This window comes from Heterocephalus glaber, unplaced genomic scaffold, assembly GCF_053883595.1.
Source record: "Heterocephalus glaber isolate CG9 unplaced genomic scaffold, H.glaber_assembly_v1.0 deba00001472, whole genome shotgun sequence".
In the NCBI taxonomy this organism is placed as follows: Eukaryota; Metazoa; Chordata; class Mammalia; order Rodentia; family Bathyergidae; genus Heterocephalus; species Heterocephalus glaber.
In genome coordinates this window covers 65,282,888-65,302,169 of record NW_028258315.1, presented here as the reverse complement: position 1 = coordinate 65,302,169, position 19,282 = coordinate 65,282,888, and the positions used below count along the sequence as shown (strand labels likewise).

The 19,282-nt window shown below is 42.3% G+C and overlaps 1 protein-coding gene across 1 annotated transcript in view; it reads right to left on the bottom strand.

The window, feature by feature from the left end:
- The window catches only part of Trank1 (tetratricopeptide repeat and ankyrin repeat containing 1), a 136,192-nt gene extending 117,917 nt beyond the window's left edge, over positions 1-18,275 (bottom strand). The window contains exon 1 of the mRNA XM_087182083.1: positions 18,107-18,275. Within this exon, the coding sequence (XP_087038209.1) occupies positions 18,107-18,129 (23 nt within the window). The 5' untranslated portion in view covers positions 18,130-18,275. The remainder of the gene's footprint in view (positions 1-18,106) is intronic.
- Between the last annotated feature and the right edge of the window lie 1,007 nt (positions 18,276-19,282).

Below are 19,282 nucleotides of genomic sequence, written 5' to 3'. Positions count from 1 at the left end.
TCAAAACTCCACACATTACCTTCAAGGCAGGAAAGGGGTGAAGAAAAGAGCCATCTGGCTCCCTGCCACCACGCAACGCTATTATAAAAAATGAAAACTTCCAACAGCAGGCCTCCCTGGAGAAGCAGCCTGGGAGAAAATACTACAGGAGACCACAGAGGAGGCTTCCAGGTTGACGTGCCACCGCTCCCAGCACAGAGGAGGAGGTTTCCGAGTCAACATGCCACCACACCCAGCACACAGGAGGTGAGCCGCGCAGGCCCCAGCAGCACACACACACCCCACCCCACATAAAAAGGAGAAGACAGGTAAAAAAGCCTCAAAACCACACTTCCATATCACCTACAGCAACCCCAAAGGGAAAGGAGATGGAACACTCTGATACTCAACCACCTGGACTCTCTCAACTGGCAAAAAAGGAGGATCTGGAAAAAATGAAATCAGAAATGATTTCTCAGATAATAGCAGAGATTATGCCCATAGTGCATGACATGATTAATAAATCTAGAGAGGAACTGAGGAACATGATGGAATCCCAATACAGGAAACAAATGGAATCCATAAAACAGAGGCAAACAGATTTCCATGACATTAAAAAGCCCATTGAAAGTCTATACAGAAGAATGAGCCAATGTGAGGACAGAATTTCAGATACAGAAGATAAGATTGCAATTAGTGACCAGGAAAAGAAAAATTGCTTTAAAATTATAAGGGACGGCAAGAAATCAATCCACCAGCTCAATGCAAAGAACAACGTAAGACTGATCGGAGTCCATGAAGAAAGAGGAGAGAGTACAGATGACATAAAAAAAAAACTGTTCACAGAAGTAATGGCAGAAAACATCCCAAGCAGGGGAAAAGAACTTGACATACAGATAAGTGAGGCATATAGAACTCCAAATAGCCTTGATCAAAAAAAGTCTACACATAGGTATATAATTGATAAGATTCCAGAAACTCAACAGAAGAACAAAGTTCTACAAGCAGTTAGAGAAAAGAAACAAATCACATACAAAGGAAAACCCATGAGAATCACAGAAGACTTCTCAATGTAAACCCTCAAGGCAAGAAGAGCTTAGAGTGATGTATTGCAAGCCCTAAAGGAAAACAGCCTCCAATTCAGATTGATGTACCCTGCAAAACTATCTTTCAAAATTGATGGAGAAATAAGATACTTTCACGACAAAGAGCACCTTAGGAACTTCATGAATACCAAATCAGCACTCCAAAAAATTTTCAACAAAATCCCAGGAAAAGACAACAAGGATTACAACCCAGGTAGCCCAGTAGAATGAATCCACCAGGCATAACAAGAAATTAAAAGCAAAGGGGGAGAATCCAACAAAAAGAGAAAGTCATCACAATGAAAAGTCAATATGTATCAGTTACAACCATCAATGTTAATGGCCTCAGCTCACCACTCAAAAGAAATAAACTGGCAGAATGGGTCAAGGAGCAAGATGCAACAATATGCTGGATACAAGAAACACCCTTAACTCAAAAAAAAAAAACATAGACTGAAAGTTAAAGGGTGGAAAACAATACTGCATGCTACAGAAACCCAAAATAAAGCTGGAGTAGCTATCCTCTTTACAGATCAAGTGGATTTCAAACCAACACTGATTAAGAGACAAAGAAGTACACTAGATCCTTGTAAAGGGAACAATCCAAGAGGAAGAGATGACAATCATAAATATCTATGCAACAAACACCAGTGCGCCCCACTATATAAAACAAATACTAACGGACATGAAAAATCATATAAGCACTAATACAATAGGAGTGGGGGACCTCAATATCCCACTGTCACAAATAGATCAACTAGATAAAAAAACGAGCAATGAAATACTAGAACTCAAACTCCTGAACAAATGATTTTAACAGATGTTTGCAGAATATTAATCCCCACCAAATCAGAATACACATTCTTTTCAGCTGCACATGGGTCTTTCTCCAAAACAGACCACACATACTCGCACATAGAACATATTTAGGTAAGTGCAAAGAAATTGAAGTTATCCCTTGTATGTTATCAGACTATAGTGCAGGATGAAATTGGAGATCAATAGCAAAAGAAATTTATACAAACATTACATAAATTACATAAACACACGGAAATTGAACAATGCATTTCTGAATAACCAAGGACTCACAGAGGAAATTAAAGAAGAAATCAGACAGTTCCTTCAATTAAATGACAATTACAATACAACATATTGGAATCTATGGGACACAATGAAAGTAGTCTTATGAGGGAAATTCACAGCAGTCAATACGCATATTAGGAAAACAGAGTGAGCCCAATTAAACAACCTGATGCTGAACCTCAAGCTTCTAGAAAAAGAGGAGCAGGACAAACCCAAAGCTCATACAACGGAGGAAATTATAAAGATCAGACCATAAATCAATCCAATGGAGACTAAGAGAATCATACAAAAAAATTAATGAAGCCAAGAGTTGATTCTTCAAAAGAATCAACAAAATTGACAAACCCTTAGCCAACCTTATCAGAAAAAAGAAAGAAAAGGCCCAAATCCATGCAATTAGGAATGAAAAGGGTGAAATTACAACAGACCCAGCAGAAATCCAGATCATCAATACCTACTTCCAGAACCTATATGCCAATAAGATGGAAAACACAGAAGAAATGGACAGATTCCTAGACACGTATGAATTACCAAAGTTGAACAAAGAAGACCTAAAGATTCTAAACAACCCAATATCAATCAATGAAATTGAAAACGTAATTAAAAACTTATCAACTAAGAAAAGCCCGGGCTCTGATGTCTTCACTGGTGAATTCTACAAGACATTTAGAGAGGAACTACTGCCACTACTGTTTAAACTCTTCAATGAAATTGAAAGGGAAGCAGTCCTAGGGTAGAGAAGCTGATCCAGTCCCAGAACCCAGAAGGAAGCTCCCCCCACTGCCATCCCAGGCTCCTAGGCCAGTGAAGCTAAGCCGGTCCCAGAACCTGGAAGGAAGCTCCCTCGCTGCCATCCCAAGCTCCTAAGGCAGAGAAGGTGAGCCGCGTGGGCACCAGAAGCACCCGCGCCCCCCCGCCCCGTGGAAATGAGAAGACACATAAACAAGCCTCAAAAACAGACTTCCAGATCACCTACAGCAACCTCAAAGGGAAATGAAAAATTGGAATAGACAGTCTCTACCTCAATCTTATAAAAGCCATCTATGGAAAACCAACAGCCAATATCATACTAAATGGTCAAAAACTGAAATCCTTCACACTAAAATCAGGAACAAGACAAGGATGTCCACTATCACCACTCTTGTTCAATATAGTTCTGGAAACATTAGCCACAGCAATTAGAGAAGAGAAAGAAATAAAAGGAACAAAGACAGGAAATGAAGAAGTCAAATTGTCATTATTTGCAGATGACATGATAATCTGTATAGAAGACCCCAAGAACTCCACCAAAAGTCTTCTAGACTTTATAACCAAATTCAGTCAAGTCACTGGATACAAGGTCAACACACAAAAATCAATAGCTTTTCTGTACCCGAACAACAGACTCACTGAAAGAGAAATAGGGCAAACAATTCCTTTCACAATAGCATCCAAAAAACTGAAATACCTAGGAATCAACCTAACAAAGAAATCAAAGACCTCTTCTCTGAAAACTATAGCACTCTGAAAAGAGAGATTGAAGATGATATCAGAAAATGGAAAGACATCCCCTGCTTCTGGGTAGGAAGGATCAACATAGTGAAAATGGCCATACTTCCAAAACTGCTACATAGATTCAGTGCAAGCCCAATTGAAATCTCAGCAGCATACTTCACAGACCTTAAGATAACAATCCAAAAATTCATTTGGAACAAGAAGAGACCCAGAATAGCAAAAGCAAATCTAGGTAACAGAGACATGGCAGGAAGTATTACAACCCCAACTTTAAACTATACTACAAAGCTACTGTGATAACAACAGCATGGTACTGGCAAAGAAATAGACCTGAGGACCAGTGGAACAAATTAGGGGATGCAGAAACAACTTCTGACACACTCAGCCACCTAATCTTTGACAAAGGAGCCAAACACCCTCACTGGAGGAAAGATAGCCTCTTTAATAAATGGTGCTAGCAAAATTGAGTTTCAAGTAGCCAAAGATTAAAACTAGAACTATATCTCTCACCATGCACTAAACTAAAATCAAAATGGATTAAAGATCAACATATCAAAACAGGAATGCTGAACTGGATGGAACAGAGGTTACACAGAACTCTTGAAGACATTGGTGTAGGAAGAGGATTTTATGAACAAAACCTCAGTTACCTGTGAACTAGCACAATCAACAAATGGGATCTCCTTTTTCTAAAAAGCTTCTGCACAGCAAGAGAAACCACCAACAGAATGAAGAGACAACCCACAATGTGGGAAAAAATTTTCACCTGCTGTTCCTCAGACAAAGTTCTACTATCTCGAATCTATAAAGAACAAAAATATCAGACCTCCCAAATTTAAAGACCCAATCTGAAAATGGACATATGAAATGAACAGACACTTCTCAGACAAAGAACTAGAAATACCAAATAAACATATGAAAAAGTGTTCAACATCACTGGTCATTCAAGAGATGCAAATGAAAATAATGCCGAGATTCCACCTCACTCCAGAAAGAATGGCTGCTATCATGAAATCAACCAATGACAAATGCTGGTGGGGCTGTGGGGAAAGAGGAACCCTGTTCCACTGCTGCTGGGAGTGTAGACTGGTGCAAGCACTGTGGAAATCAGTATGGAGATACCTCAAAGAACTAGAACTGGAAGTCCCATTTGACCCCGCTATTCCTCTGCTGGGTATCATTCCCAAAGAATTAAAAGAATCATACCACAGTGATATATGTGCACCCATGTTCATAGCAGTACAGTTTGTAATAGCTAAAACTTGGAAACAGCCCAAATGCCCATCAACTGGAGACTGGATAAAGAAAATGTGTTTTTTTAATAAAATGGAGTACTACTCAGCCATAAAAAATTAAAAATTAGAGACATTTATAGCTAAATGAATGTACATTGAGGCGATACTCTTAACTGAAATAAATAGGACACATGTGTAAATACCGAATAGTTTCTCTACTGTGAGAAACTGAAGGTGTAAATAAGGACTAAAAGGTATAATAGATAATGTGAAATAGAAAGAAAAGGGGCAAAGGGGAAGGAGAAGTGGGAGGAGTAGGGAAAAGGGAAGAAGGGAATGGAATTAATATCAGAAAATGAAAAAATGGAAACAAAGGCTTTGTAGATAGGGAGGAATGGAGGGGTGGAAGGGAGGGCAGGGAAGGGGGAAAAATAAGAACCAAGAAAGATTATGTAAAGGTGCAAATTTCCAATGCTGAATGTCATTATATTGTATACCTAAAATGTACCAATAAAGTAAAATTTAAAAAGAAAAAAAATGAAAACTTCCCAAATCCCCCAGATGAACATCATATGTTTCACTGCTCAGAAATAGGAAAAATTAGATCTGACTCCCTGATGGCTGGCACCGAGGAAAGAGGTTTACAGGGACTGCCTGGTTTGCCAAACAACAAATAAAATAAGCTAATACATATCCTTATTGCTTAAGTTAGGTTTTCTATTACTTAGAGCTAAAAGCATGGTGTTTTAACTCTGGCTATTGCTACTCTGTCTGGCTACCATTATTATTCTATTACTATTCTATTTAGAATTCTGTCCAATATGGTTGCCACTAGCTGCATGTAGATGTTGATATTTTAATTTAAATGAACTACAGTACAACTAAAGCTTCAGTTTCTCAGTCACTCTAGACATATCTTAAGTGCTCCATAACCACACACGGTTAGTGGCTACCATTTTGGACAGTACTGACCTAGAACTATCTCTATTACTGCAGAAAATTTTACTGGAGCATGTGGTTATGGGTTAAATAGTAACCCAGGTACATCTGAGGTGTTATTTTTCTACTCAGTGGAGAAATAAGCCTTCGATCCCTTGCATATGAACACAAATATACAGGGGCTGCTTCCCAGAGTTTTGGTATGCAACGTACATCCCAGAGGCTGAGTATTTCTAAGTTCCCTCCGCTATTCCTTTGCCATCACTGAGCATCATCCTGTCTTTCCATCCTGAACAGTATTTATACATGAAGGTGAATACCACCAGAAATCATGAACTACACTATTGTGGAATTATCTGTGCATCATATTTTGGTATAGATTATAGGGACACAGGTTGTACTGAGTAAAACCGGCCCACAGTTCTCTAAGCATCCCATTCAGTGCCCACAGTATTACAACTGGAAACCAGATTACTGCTCTGTAGTTTCCCTATAAATGCAGAATATAAGTTTCTCTCCTATTTAAAAATGGAACAAAGAGCTGTGAAACCAAGTTACAACCATTAAAACTGCTATTGTGATCTTGCAAAGCAAGCATGAAGAAAATTTTCTGACTTTTACTTCATGAAACAACTTTGGTGGGGGGCGGGGGGAATAAGCCTATTGTATCCTACTGGTTTTAGTCCCATTTGACTACCTGTCCAGAATGTTCAATACAGCAAACTTTAAAGTCCCAAATTTCCCGATATTTATATTAGGTCTTGATTCACCTTAAACTGACTCACTCTTTTCCCTTGACCAAATACTTCAAATATGTTTTTCATTACATTTTAGATCTTAAATAAAACAGTTAACTGTGTTAGAAAAACAGAAACAGGATTCCTAGGTAGGTTAATTACACTGACACTACTTTATGATTTGATGTATACAGACTTAAATTAACACATGACTAAAATAACTTTTATCTGTCCTTCCTGAAGAAATAAACACAGATTTTCCCCAAAAAAACTATAGTAATAAGGAATATTTTAAATTAGAAATGAAGACATACAATTCTTATAAGATCATATTTAAAAGGCTCTTTATAAAATATCCATAAACACCATTAAGTTTGCAAGACTTACTTGTAGAAAAAAAAATTTCATTCAAAAACATGGCCTTGAATTTTTAAAATATCCAATCTTTCTATTTGGGAAAATTCACCATTATAAAATGTCAAATCTTTACCCTACTAATGAATGTACAGTTTCAATAAAATTTCAATTAAAAACAAGATCCTTAAACAAATTAATGAAAGAACTCTCAAGTTTATTGAAAAGAATAAACAAGCCAGAAGAGCCAAGATATTTTTAATAAAAAGTATCAAGTGAGAATATTCTCTAATATTTTAAGTGTATTTATAAAACTTATAATTTTTAAGTGTGGTTCAACTATGTGAGAATAAACACGTCAATAGAACAAAACAGAATACCCAAATATATTGCACAAAAGAAGCCAGACTCAAAAGAGTATACACTGTGTAAATCGATATATGAAGTTCTAGAATGGGCAAATCTAAATCACAAATTGTGGTTACCTAGGGAGAGAGGTGTTTTGACTGGAAGGAAGCATCAGTGAGCTTTCTTAGGCAGTGGAATTGTTCCACACAGTATTTTGGCCATGGTTCTTGGCCACACAGGTGTATGTATACAAGTGCTAAAATTCACTGATCAAGTACCCTTAAATTCTGTTTTATTGCACATGCAAATATCGATTTTTTTAAAAAGCATTGAGAAAAAGATTAAAAAGCACTAAAGGAAAATGGTACAAATCTTAGTCACCTTCAAACACTCTAAGAAGTCTGCCAATATCTAGCAAAGTGATACATACATATGGTCCTTGATCTGAGACCCATATTAATGCTCATCAACAAGAAGCTATTTTGCAAGGTCCCAAGTTTGATCCCTGGTACCAAAAAAAAAGAAGCTATTTTATAGTATAGCCTTCCTGCCACAGAATATCATACACATATTTAAAAAAACAAAAAAGAATAGCATACTCTGTATATAATGATCTGGGATAATCTCCAAAATATATTTGAAAAATTAGATTCAGAACATTGTGTATATTATGCTCCCTTTTTTGCAATAATAAATAAATAAGGCTGAATAAGTTTAATACTTCCATCTGCTCAGATATACATAAAGAAACCCCTAAAGGAATCACCAGAAATAAAACTGTTTACCTTTACTGGGGATGAGGCAGAGGGTGGAAGAGAGAAACTTTTCCTCATAACCTTTTGTATCTTGGATTCTTAAATTGCATAAATTCTAAGTTTTAGTGCAGTGAAAAAATTTTAGTGGGACACAGTGATACACACCTCTATTCCCAGCTACTCAGTAGACTGAGGCAGGAGATTTGAATTGACAGTCTGGGCAATTTAGCAAGACCTCGTCTCAAAGTAAAATAAAAAGGGTTGGGAACGTAGCTCAGTGATGCTTGCCTAGCATGCACAAGGCCCTGGTTGCAGTCCCTCGCACTGCAGAAAAAGGCAAAGGGTTAGGTAATCATATTTCAGCAGGCCATTCCAATGATACTAAAAGCAGAAGCCATAAAGTGATAGACATCAATCCATGAAAACTACAAGCTCTTGTACATCAAAAGGCCATGAAAGTAATTTAGTAATACCTAAATCAGCAAGATTATGGGTAGAATCATTCTCACATACTGCTGACAGCAAGATAAAGTAATACAGCATGTGTCTATAGAAATGTTAAATGCACAGACTTGTGACATAGCTGTTTACCTGCTGGGAATTTATCTACAAACATATTTTACTCAAATACATGATGATGTTCACTACCTAGTTCTCTGTATAAGCAAAATGATACAAATCCAAAAGTCCAACAACTGGAGAAGTCTATATCGAGTGTGGTACAGCTTAGAACAGAACTCTGAAGAGTTGTTAAAAAATATGAGATAAACCTATATAAATAGAATAAAATGTCAAAATATCCAATGAAAGTAAATAAAGCTCATTGGAGAGCATTTTGGAGAGCAACTTGGAGAACAAGTTAGAGAACTTAAAGGTGTGTGTGCATGTGTGCGTATGTGCACGTGTGTGCGTGTGTGCATGTGCATGCATGTATGTGAGCATATGTGTATACACTTGATCTTTTGAAAGAATTTCTGGGAGGACACTTAAGAAATTAATGACAGTGATGATCGTTGGGTAATAGATCTGGAAATGGGAAGAATGCTCCTAAACTATAAGATAATAAATGTCTAAGTCATCCAGTTTGTTGTAATTCATGATTGCAGCCACAAGAAACCAACACCCCCACTGAATGCATTTGCTGAATCATACATAAACAGAAAGGGTGTAATAAACTGAGGTGATTAGACTACAATTTCTACAGCAAGTAATCCAAGTCTTGAAGATTCAAGAGCCTGAGCAAGGATCTGCAGTAATGAGCAGCAGACATGAAACCTCACCGCCTGACCTCCACCCTAGCACCCTTATCCCCTACACCTGTTAATAGTCAGAAAAGCCAGGATTGGAACCCAGGCCTTGTCTCTGGTCTATTATGGCTTAGGTTATCAGCATAGGGGCTTGGAAAACGTTGCTTGTTATTTGAGCATAATCCCTGCAACATTTACAGAACCTTTGCTTTGTTTACCCAGCAAAGAGAAAATATTTGGTGAAAACACAGCCCAAGTAAGTATTTGCCCACTTTCCAAGAGTTCCCTGAAACTACCAGTCAGCTACAGCTGAGAAAATCTGTGAAACTCAAGGCTTTGTTCCACTTCTCAGACAAGTGAGGCTATAAGGATGAGAGAGGTGGGTAAGGGGTGGGAAAGGTCAGCACAGGGATGTCTGAAAATGGCCCCAATTCTTTTTTTTACTGTGGTTGTGCTTTGGGGAAGAAAGGTTTCAGCTCTCAGGCCCTAAGAAACCCTTTTCCACTGGAGGACAGTGTCACTATGGTAAGCCTGCTCTGGTCTGGCTGCTCAGCTCACTATAGAGTTCCTCAGGAGAGGGCTGAAGTGCAGAGGCAAGCCTGAAGGCCTTATGTGCTATGCACTAGACCTGCCAGGCTAAGAGCCCTTCCCTGGGAGCTTTTGAACTGAAACCCTGGGAAGGAAGTGTCCTCTGGTGGTAGAATTTGGGGTAGGAAGCTGGGGGTGGGGAAGCAAGCTTACTTTCCACACTGACAAGCCAATCTGGGGTTGAGAGAATAGGATACCTACACCCAGAGAAAAGAGAGGCAGAAAGGAGCTTCTGTAGCTCCACAATTACATATTCCACTGCCTCTGAGGCCCAGCTGCCACCTCCCTGGTTACTGAGACAATCACATCCTTCCAGAACCTTTCTCTTTTTGTCTAAGTATTTTGATTTTTTTTTTCTTCCATTCATTAGAAAGGAAGGAAGCAGGTGGGACAAGATAGCAGGCTAATAAAGAAGTTGTCCTCCCCTCCCCCCCAAAAAAAGAAAGGAAGGAAGGAAGTGAGAGAGTCTTGCTTGTTTCACTTCTCTCTACAACTTCACATTAGACAAGGGACTGTATGAGGAATATCCTACCTCCACCCTGTCCTAGACATCTCTGGTCACGTTACCCATTCCTGCAGGGCCCATCAAGATTTCAGAATCCTTTGCACAACAGTCATTCCAGACGACCACAAATTTGTGCCCCCAAATAAATCCTATGTGCCATTTCCAGTTTCTATGGTAACAAAGAATTGGGCCAAAACTCAACTTGTGCATCAACCACTAGTGTCCAGAGTCCCTTCACAAGGAAACAAGAAGCCAAAGATGATAAATCAATTGATCCCCAATTTACCCTCAGCTTCACCTTCCCTAAGAAGGTTTCAAGCCACAGAATGGTGGTCTCCAAGCTAGGTTCATACACACCCTCCCAAGCTCTCTTCCCCACCAGCATTCATTAATGTAGTATCAGCCTTTTTATTGCACTACTTGCTCCAGCCTCACCCATCTCCCATTGACGAGATAGTCCCCAAATCCATCAAATCTTGTACTATGTCCAGGTTTAAAAAGCCTCCAGGAAGCCAGCTGCACTTGTAATCCTAGAACTCTGGAAGGCTGAGGCAAGAGGATCACAAGTTTGAGCCCAGCCTGGACAACTTAGGAAAATCCTGTCTCAAAAGAGGAGAGAGGGGTGTGGTTCAGTGTGAAGGCCCTGGGTACAATCTATCAGTACCAAACAGGGGGGGAAAAGCCTCCAGAATCACCCAGACCCCACTGTCTCCCATGCATGATTTCCAGACATAACAGCTTTTTCCCAGATTTTCAGATTTTCTGGGCCCTTCTCTGGCCACAGCCATTGCTATTGCTTTGAACACCTAAGCAAGGCCCTTGGTGTAGCTTTTTACTCATTCTCTTGACATGCATTGCTCCTTCTGCCTTGGTTTTAGGTACTGTACTATGTCTCAGCAGCTCTGTGCTAGATACTTGTTTGCTTAAATGCTTTCCCCAGCAGCCTGTTCTCTTAGGGCAGGAACTAAGTCTTACTTTTTCTTATTATTTCTGCAACTCAAGGGCTCAGCATTGTTAAATAAATAAATGATCCTCTGGCCACTTCTTTATGTATCATAGACAGATGGTTAAGCTGGAGGAATGGGAAAGGTAGAAAGATGGGGGGGGCGTTAATTCAAATCAGATGATTTCACTTGTAGTACTGGATTTTTGGACATTTCCTGGAAAGCCATAACATATTGAACTGTCAGCTATTCCTTTGGATAAAGATACAAACTAAATAAAAGCCAGCCACACAAAGTACAAATCAAAAACAAATAAATCCAACCAAAATAAAGTCATCAAAGCTGTTGGCTACTTAAGAGAAAGATGTCTATTAATAAATACATACTAGGGGCTGAGGATTTAGCTCAGTGGTTCTGCCACCTGCCTTGCAAGTACAAGGTCATGAGTTCTGTCCCTGGTACAAAAAAAAAAAAAAATCACTTAATAAATACATACTTGCTCAGAATTTAATGGTCAGCATACAAGGCCATTTATCCTACTGTGCAACTAGTCCTGCAAAACTCAAAAATGTTAAAAGTAAAAAAATAATCCTATAGATCAACATCTCTCAGATTTTTGGAAATGGCAAACAATAATATTTGCACACACACAGACACACACACAAAGAGATTGGAGGGAACTTAAAGTTGCCAACTCTTTATTTTGCGAAGGAAGAATAATTTTTTTAAAAATGAATGGCATCTACTATCCCCATAATTGCATAAAAGAAATAATATTTTAACTCCAAAGAAAAGAAAAAAATATAAATTCAAACTAAAGACGGAAATGTTTAAGAAAGGACCAGCAAAGAGCCTTACACCAAATTTTAGTCCAGGACAGTATCCAGATTATTTTAACCCCCAAACCAAGTCAGAACCTGGAAGATGTTCAAGAAATATCACTAAAGACCAAAGATGGATTAATTTCAACTCCTGGTTCAATTGACCTCCCAAGAGGAGGCCCTATAGAGGCCTCTCAGTTTGTGGCCAGTGGTGAGCCAAAATACCCACCACTATCTCTATCTCTAGTTTAATGAGAGTAATCCAAGGCAGCTGCATTTTAACAGGTAAAATGTATTGAGCACTTACTATGTGATAGACCCCGTGCTAAACCCTTCTCAAGCATTTTCTCACTCAACATCCCTAATAACATTAATAAAAGAGAAGTAGGATTATTCCATATGTGTGTGTGTGTGTGTGTGTGTGTGTGTGTGTGTGTGAGAGAGAGAGAGAGAGAGAGAGAGAGACAGAGAGAGAGGTATGCACTTGGGACTGAATCCAAGGCCTTCACATGGAGCTGTATCTCTAGCCCTTTTATTTTTATTTTTGAGACAGGGTCTCACTTAGTTGCTGAGTTGCCCAAACTGGACTTGAACTTGTAATCCTCCTGCCTCAGCCTTCCAGAGTGCTGGGATCATAGGCATGCACCGTCACACCTGGCTGATTATTACAATTTTATAGGCCAGAAAAAAATTACACAGGTAAAAGGATTTCTCCTAGAAAGGCACAAATCCAAGTCTAAAATAAAAATCTGTGTTCACAATCCCAGGGAGAGATGACATACACAAAGGGTGAGGGTGAATGAGAAAAACATAAAGGATGAACTTTAGAATTAAAAATCAAATCCCTGCAAAAGCCAACCAGAAAAATAACATAGAAGTTGTCATTCCACATTCTCAAGACAAAGAAGGAAGTTAAGCATGGGCCACCCACAGTGTACTCATCAATCTTGACTCAGGTATTTGTGCTAAATCCAGCCTGATAATAACTGCCCTATTCTCATTTAGACTTCTGCTTTCCATCGGAAAACCGGAGAGGTGTAGATGCCTGTCAAGCTAGGGGAAGCCACAAGGACACAAGGCACTCTTGGAACAGCCCTTAAACAAAGATGCTTTCTCATTCAAAGGAGAACCTGAGTTTAGATAATAGCCTAATCATCCCTTCCTCCAGAGCCTCTGTGTAATACAGTTGTGTATTCGATAATGTTTAGGTTAGTGACAGATGGCATATGTGATGGTGGTTCCATATGACTATATCACTTACTGACATCTCACCTGTCTCAGTTTGTGGAAGTAGTACACTCTATTGCGTTTGCAGTCACAAAAATCACCTAAAGATCCTTCTCAAAAATTTGTTAATCAAAACATACCTGCATTTTAAATGCTAATTAATGGTCTCCATTCCACTTCCCATCTCCAAGACCACAGGAATTTGCTTCCTTCTCAATATGAAGGGGGAATGAACCCAAAGTATAAACTAAACACCATCTACTACTACATGAAGAGGGTTCAGAGGGAACCAGGTGCTCCCCATAAAATAGCCCCTGTCCAAGACAGCATCAGCTGAAAGGTGGCCCCTTAACAGTGTTGGGAGGACCTGAGTTCTAGCCCTAGTTCTATCACCAGGTGACAGTTTCCTAAATTTAGCCTTCGAAAACATATAGACTATGGTGAAGGTAAGATATATTCATCCAGATTCCCACCTCCAGAGTTACCTTATAAATTAAAAAAAACTCTACATACACATGCACATGTGCACTTCCATGGCTCCTAACCTCTTTTAGAATAAAGCCCAAATAGCTCAGACTTCCATACTAAATTATAAACACAAACAAACACACACACACACACACACACACACCTTTCTAGCATTCTCCAACACTATGTGCTCATCATGTTGTATTCACATGACTCTAAATTCATCTGCCTGTCTCCCACTGCAATGTAACAGGGCTAGCACCAGAAGGACAATATAAAGATATAAGAATCCTCCTCACAGAAGAAAGATATCTAGAAACCTGCTGTTGAGTCCAACTTTTACCTCTTCTAAATCTGATATCAGGCAGCAATTCACTTAACCCCAGGCTTCAATTTCCTGACTGGAAAACAGGAACAATATTGCCTTATGTGGCAATATGGACTGGACTCACCATTTCCCTTAGCCAGTAAATAGTAACAGTGTCTACTGCGTTCCTAAAGCACCCTGCTGGATGCTTGGAATGTATGAATAAGCAAGACTTAACAACAACACAAAAAGCTTCTGCCCTCAAGAAGCTCACTTTCTGGTAGAGACTGCTCATAAGTGTTCTATGAGACTTAAATAATGCATGAATCACACTTTACATAGAGCCTGGCACAGGAGAAACTATTATTACTATAGTGATGTTTAGAGTATAAGCCCTCTTGTTCACCATTATTTTTAAAAAGCTGCTCCTCTTATCTAGAACGTCCCTCTCTCCTCCTGGCATCTCTCATTCTATCTGCTTGAAGTTCTCTTCATCTGTCTCAATATAGCTCAAACGTGACCTTCCATGTACCCCAGGGAAGGATTCAGGAGCTGGAAACTCTTCTTTCAGTGTTAGCTTACATCTCCACTAATCCCATTCTCACAGGTCCACCTGGCATTATCTCTGTTCTATCACCATTAGCAGAGCCTATGTCTTACATGTTTGTACCCTCCTTGGCCCAATACAGTGCCCTCAGATGTATCCAAAGAACGCTGCTAACCTGAAACAACAAAAATCAAAAAGAGGTGAGAATAAGTAAGAGGAAAAATATTAAAGAAAAAGTCTAGGGGTCAGACTATACTTGGTACCTGGCCAATGTGTTCAGGTTTCACTGAGCCCTGGAAATCAACAATTTTTCTGTTCCCTCAGGCAGAGAATGAGCTGTTTTAGGGTTGACCAAAGGAAATAGCCCTAGAGCCCACAGCTGGATATGAAGGATGACCTCCCAGTTGACCACTGTTCTCTGAGCATGCTTCTCACAATGAATCAAGTTTTCCCAGTATGACACTGGAACTCTCTTTATTTTCTCCGTTGTACACTGTTGGCCCTGTTCTTCAGTGCTGCCCCCAATGACAGGAAGGTCCAGTGCTTAAAAAAAAAAATCCCAATCCAAATATCACTAGAACTTCAAAGACAGAGTTAGTCAAATTTGGCTTGGCTCCAAAAGACACCCAGGGAGTACCACCAGTTCACCAGGCTCGTGGGACTTCAGACAAGGAGGCTATAAGCACAACATGGGCATTTATGTTGAGGTTCAACAACTAGGCAAAAGACAGAATTGATTCAGCTAAAATAAGGCCAGGGTATCATAAGTAAAGCAAATACACCTTTCTAGATTTTCAACAAAAGGTAGGACACTAGCTGCCAAGGATTTAGCTCAATGGTTTCACCGCCTGCTGTGCAAGCACAAGGACACGAGTTCGATCCCTGGTACCAAAAAGAAAGAAAAAAGTGTCCTGTATAAAAGGCAGGACATAAGGAAATTCTGAGCTACATTCCCCAGCCTTCATCAGACATTTTTGAGACTAAGAAAAATGTCTAGTCAGAGAGAATGGGCAACCTCACCAAAAAAAAGAATATCGCTTTTGGCCTCAGTGTTGTGACAGTTTTTTGTTCTTGGTGCTGTTGTTCCACAGATACCTGTTTACCTGATTCAACATTATTTTTAAAAAATTTTTTTAATTTAACTGTTCTGCCCACTACTGCCTCCACCATTAATCTCTGTTGTAAATTAGTGTCATCTTTGCTAAGGAAACTATCCACTTTAACTAAATCCCTCTTTCTTCTTACAAAGATCTCTTAAAAGAAGAGTGCTTGTAGCCTTGAAAACCTCAGGCTCAAGTCTAAAGAAACTTGTTACAAAAGCAGTGAGCTTACAGTCATTCTGAGGGCAAAGGACTGACTTGCTGGCTCCACTTCCCCATCTGGAGAGCTCATTCTTCAAGGTAAATAAAAACAACGGCCACAAGCCCTCATCCTAACTTTCACTTCAGTTCTTATAAATGTCCCTAGGATCACATTACCCTCCCTCAAACATAGGGCCTACAAGCTCTACTTCAGCTACTAAAACTATCTTCATCCCAGGAAGCAAAGATAAAATAATAAAAAGGTATATACCATAGAAATGGATCTTTGGTAGCAACCACAGGGGAAAAAAATAGAACTAACCAGCAAAGATTAAGAGTTCTATAAGGGCAAGGTCTCTATTTGCCATGGGTTGGGAAATCAAGACAGCAGGTGTCGAATCCCAGATCCACCACTAACTAGCTGGTAAGGACTAACAAGTGATGGCTTTTCCTGAACCTCAACTTCTCCATCTATAAAATGATGATTATGTTCCAGCTTTTAACACTGCAGCTGTGAAATTCTAAACAAAGACCTAAAGAATCCCCTTTAGCTATGAATCCAAAGTCTGTGGCAGGCTTGGATCACTGTCCTTTTTCCTTCAAAAAAAAATGGAGCGGTAAAAAAGGCAGTACACTCCCACCTCAGCGAGACCCTTTCTCAAAAAATAAAAAGGACTGGGGTTGCAGCTCAGTGGGAAGGCCCTAGGTTCAATCCTCAGTACAAAAAAAAGAGAAAGAAAGCCATAAAAATCGATTAGAAAGCATGGTTGTGTCTCACCTTGTAGAGAGAATAACTACCCTAAAGCTGTTGATGCAGATTGATACTTTACGTATGTATATCAGTGGATATAGGTCCCTATTGTGGGTCTTGATCCAAAAGACTTAATAACCCATAGGCTTACAACTAGGAGATCCAACTCTGGGAGTGCATGCCATATATACCTACTACATCTCTAGGACCCACAAAAGATGAAAGAACCAGCAAAAGGTACTTGGACTCAAAAACCCACCCTACAATTCTACCAAACTGATCTGCTTGGAAAGCAGCTGAAACACACTTCTGAGCCCCCACCACTTAGAAGATAGTACTTTCTAGAAAGCACCAAACAAGCCGCTCAACAAGGGACCGCACCATCTGGTAACAAACAGCCTTGTCTCAATGAGGCCTCTCCCAAAGAACAGCTCCGCACTTAGGGGCAGCACCAAAATCCAGTGCTAGGGTCCCAAGTCCTTTGAGTTGACCAACAGCAACTGGGCGGGGGCAGATCAGGGGACTGGAGATGAATCTTTTACGAAACTTTTCCTTCAATTTTCAAATTGTACCCTTCCCTAAAACAATTCCCTAAGAAGCACCGAAGCCTGCAACCGCCCAGAAACGCCAAGGTGGCCGAAGCGCACCCCAATTCCGCTTGGTTGCGGGTGCGTGCGCTGGACTGGGGGTTGGGGATGTGAGCGCGGCGGAGCGCGCCTCGCTGGCAACAGGCTCCGAGCCCGCCGCGTACGAAAACGCCCCACGCAGAATCTTGGGCTCCTGAGGACTCAGCCAGCCGCCGTCCCGGGCGCTATCCAGCCCCCGACTGGGTTAGCTGTGGAAGTGGGCCGTGCCGCCCATTCGGCCAAGCCCAGACGGACAGGCAGGAAACAGCCTTCTCTTGCGGGAAGAGGCCAGCGCGTTCCCAAGCCCCCCGCCCCCGCCGATCCTGCCCTGGCAGCCTGGCTTGGTCCTACACCGCCTGCCCCGGGTCAGAGCGCCCGTCGGCCGCGAGTGCGTGCCCCGAGGACGCGTCCGCGTGCCGGAATGTGAGAGTGGCCCAGAATCCTGGGGGAGGTAGATATCGAGGCCGAGGGTGCAGGTTCGATGTCCGGATGGGAGCCAGGCAGGCCGCGCGCCGCCGCAGTCCTGTCGCAGCGCATGCCCTTATTCCCCAGGGACGGAAGGCCGGCGCCGACCCCCCCAAGCGCGACCCCGCGTGGTAGGCCCAGGTCTGCGTTTGGATGGTCGCAGGCCTCGCCAGGATGGCCCGGAAGCCCTGCTGGGCCACCCCCTCTGGGGTCGCCAGCCCCCGCGCGGCTGCGTCCCACCGAGCAAGGGCGCAGGCCCACAAGGCCAGACGCGCCCCCGCGTTCCTCGCCGCTACGCACCTAGCTAACCGCGCGTCCCACATGGCTGGGGCCGGAGGGCCCGAGCCGGGACCGCCGCCGCTTCGGGAGCCGCTGCCCGGAGGGCGAGCGCGGCGGGCGGTGCGGAAGCCCAATAGCTCCGGGCTCCGGAGCGCGGGGCAGGGGCGGCGCGGGGCAGCGGCCGCGCGCGGGAGCCCCTGCTCCCGGTGGCTCGACTCCCCGGCCGTGGCGAGCGGGACGGGGCGCCGAAACCTCGGCGCCCAGGCGAGTGCAGCTGCAGACCGAGTCCAAGTTTCCGCGTAGTTGCGAGAGCTGGAAACTGTCACGTGCACGTCGCCGCTGGGTGGGAGGGGGTGTTTGTCATCGTGTTGGAAAGGGGCGTTTCGGTGTCTCACATCATGCACATGAGGGCTCCAATGAGGTGGCTCTAGGCCTCCCCTGGAAAACGAGTGCTTCGAGACAGTTCCCACGAGGCGCGCGCACGTTCCCCTCCCGAGGGTCGTCCGCCCATGGATTCCCTCTCCGCGGTGGGCCGGCCGCGGCGGCGGTCATGGGACTCAGGACCGAGCTGCTGAGGGCTGGGCGTGGCGTTCCTGTTGCTTTTGGGTCTCCTTCCAACAAAACACCGGGCCCTCTGCTCCCACTTCGCGGTTACCTCCAGCCCTTGAGCGAACCTTGGTACTCACTGTGAGATCGCCTCTTCGCTCTGGGGACTCTACGAAGTCAGGGTGGAAGAAGGCAGCGGGGCCTCAGGTATCTCGAGATTCGCGGTTTGGTCCATGTGGAGGAAACCTCTCACCCCAAGCAGGAACTAGACCCAAAAGAGGGATTTGCCTTCTTCCTCCACCTCTCGTAAGGACAATGAAGACTTAACAGTCGGGGTGGTTCAGACGACTCCAGGCTCCCGTATCCCCAAGGAGACCTTTCCTGATCCCCACCACTCCATTCAGTGTCACAGCTTCTCCGGAACAAGGATAACACCCTCAGGGGGTTCTAACCCAGAAGCAAAGCCCGCCGCTCTTTCCCAGGGGGCAAGCTTCCAACTACACTGCCTCCTGGTGGCTCTCACATCCTTCTGGGAGACCACCACGCCAGGCACGCCTCAAGAGAGCGGAAAGACGCCACCGTGAAGTCCAGAGCCCTTGAGGACCCAGGGGTACAAATACACAGAGGCCCTTGTCCATGTCTGCACTGATC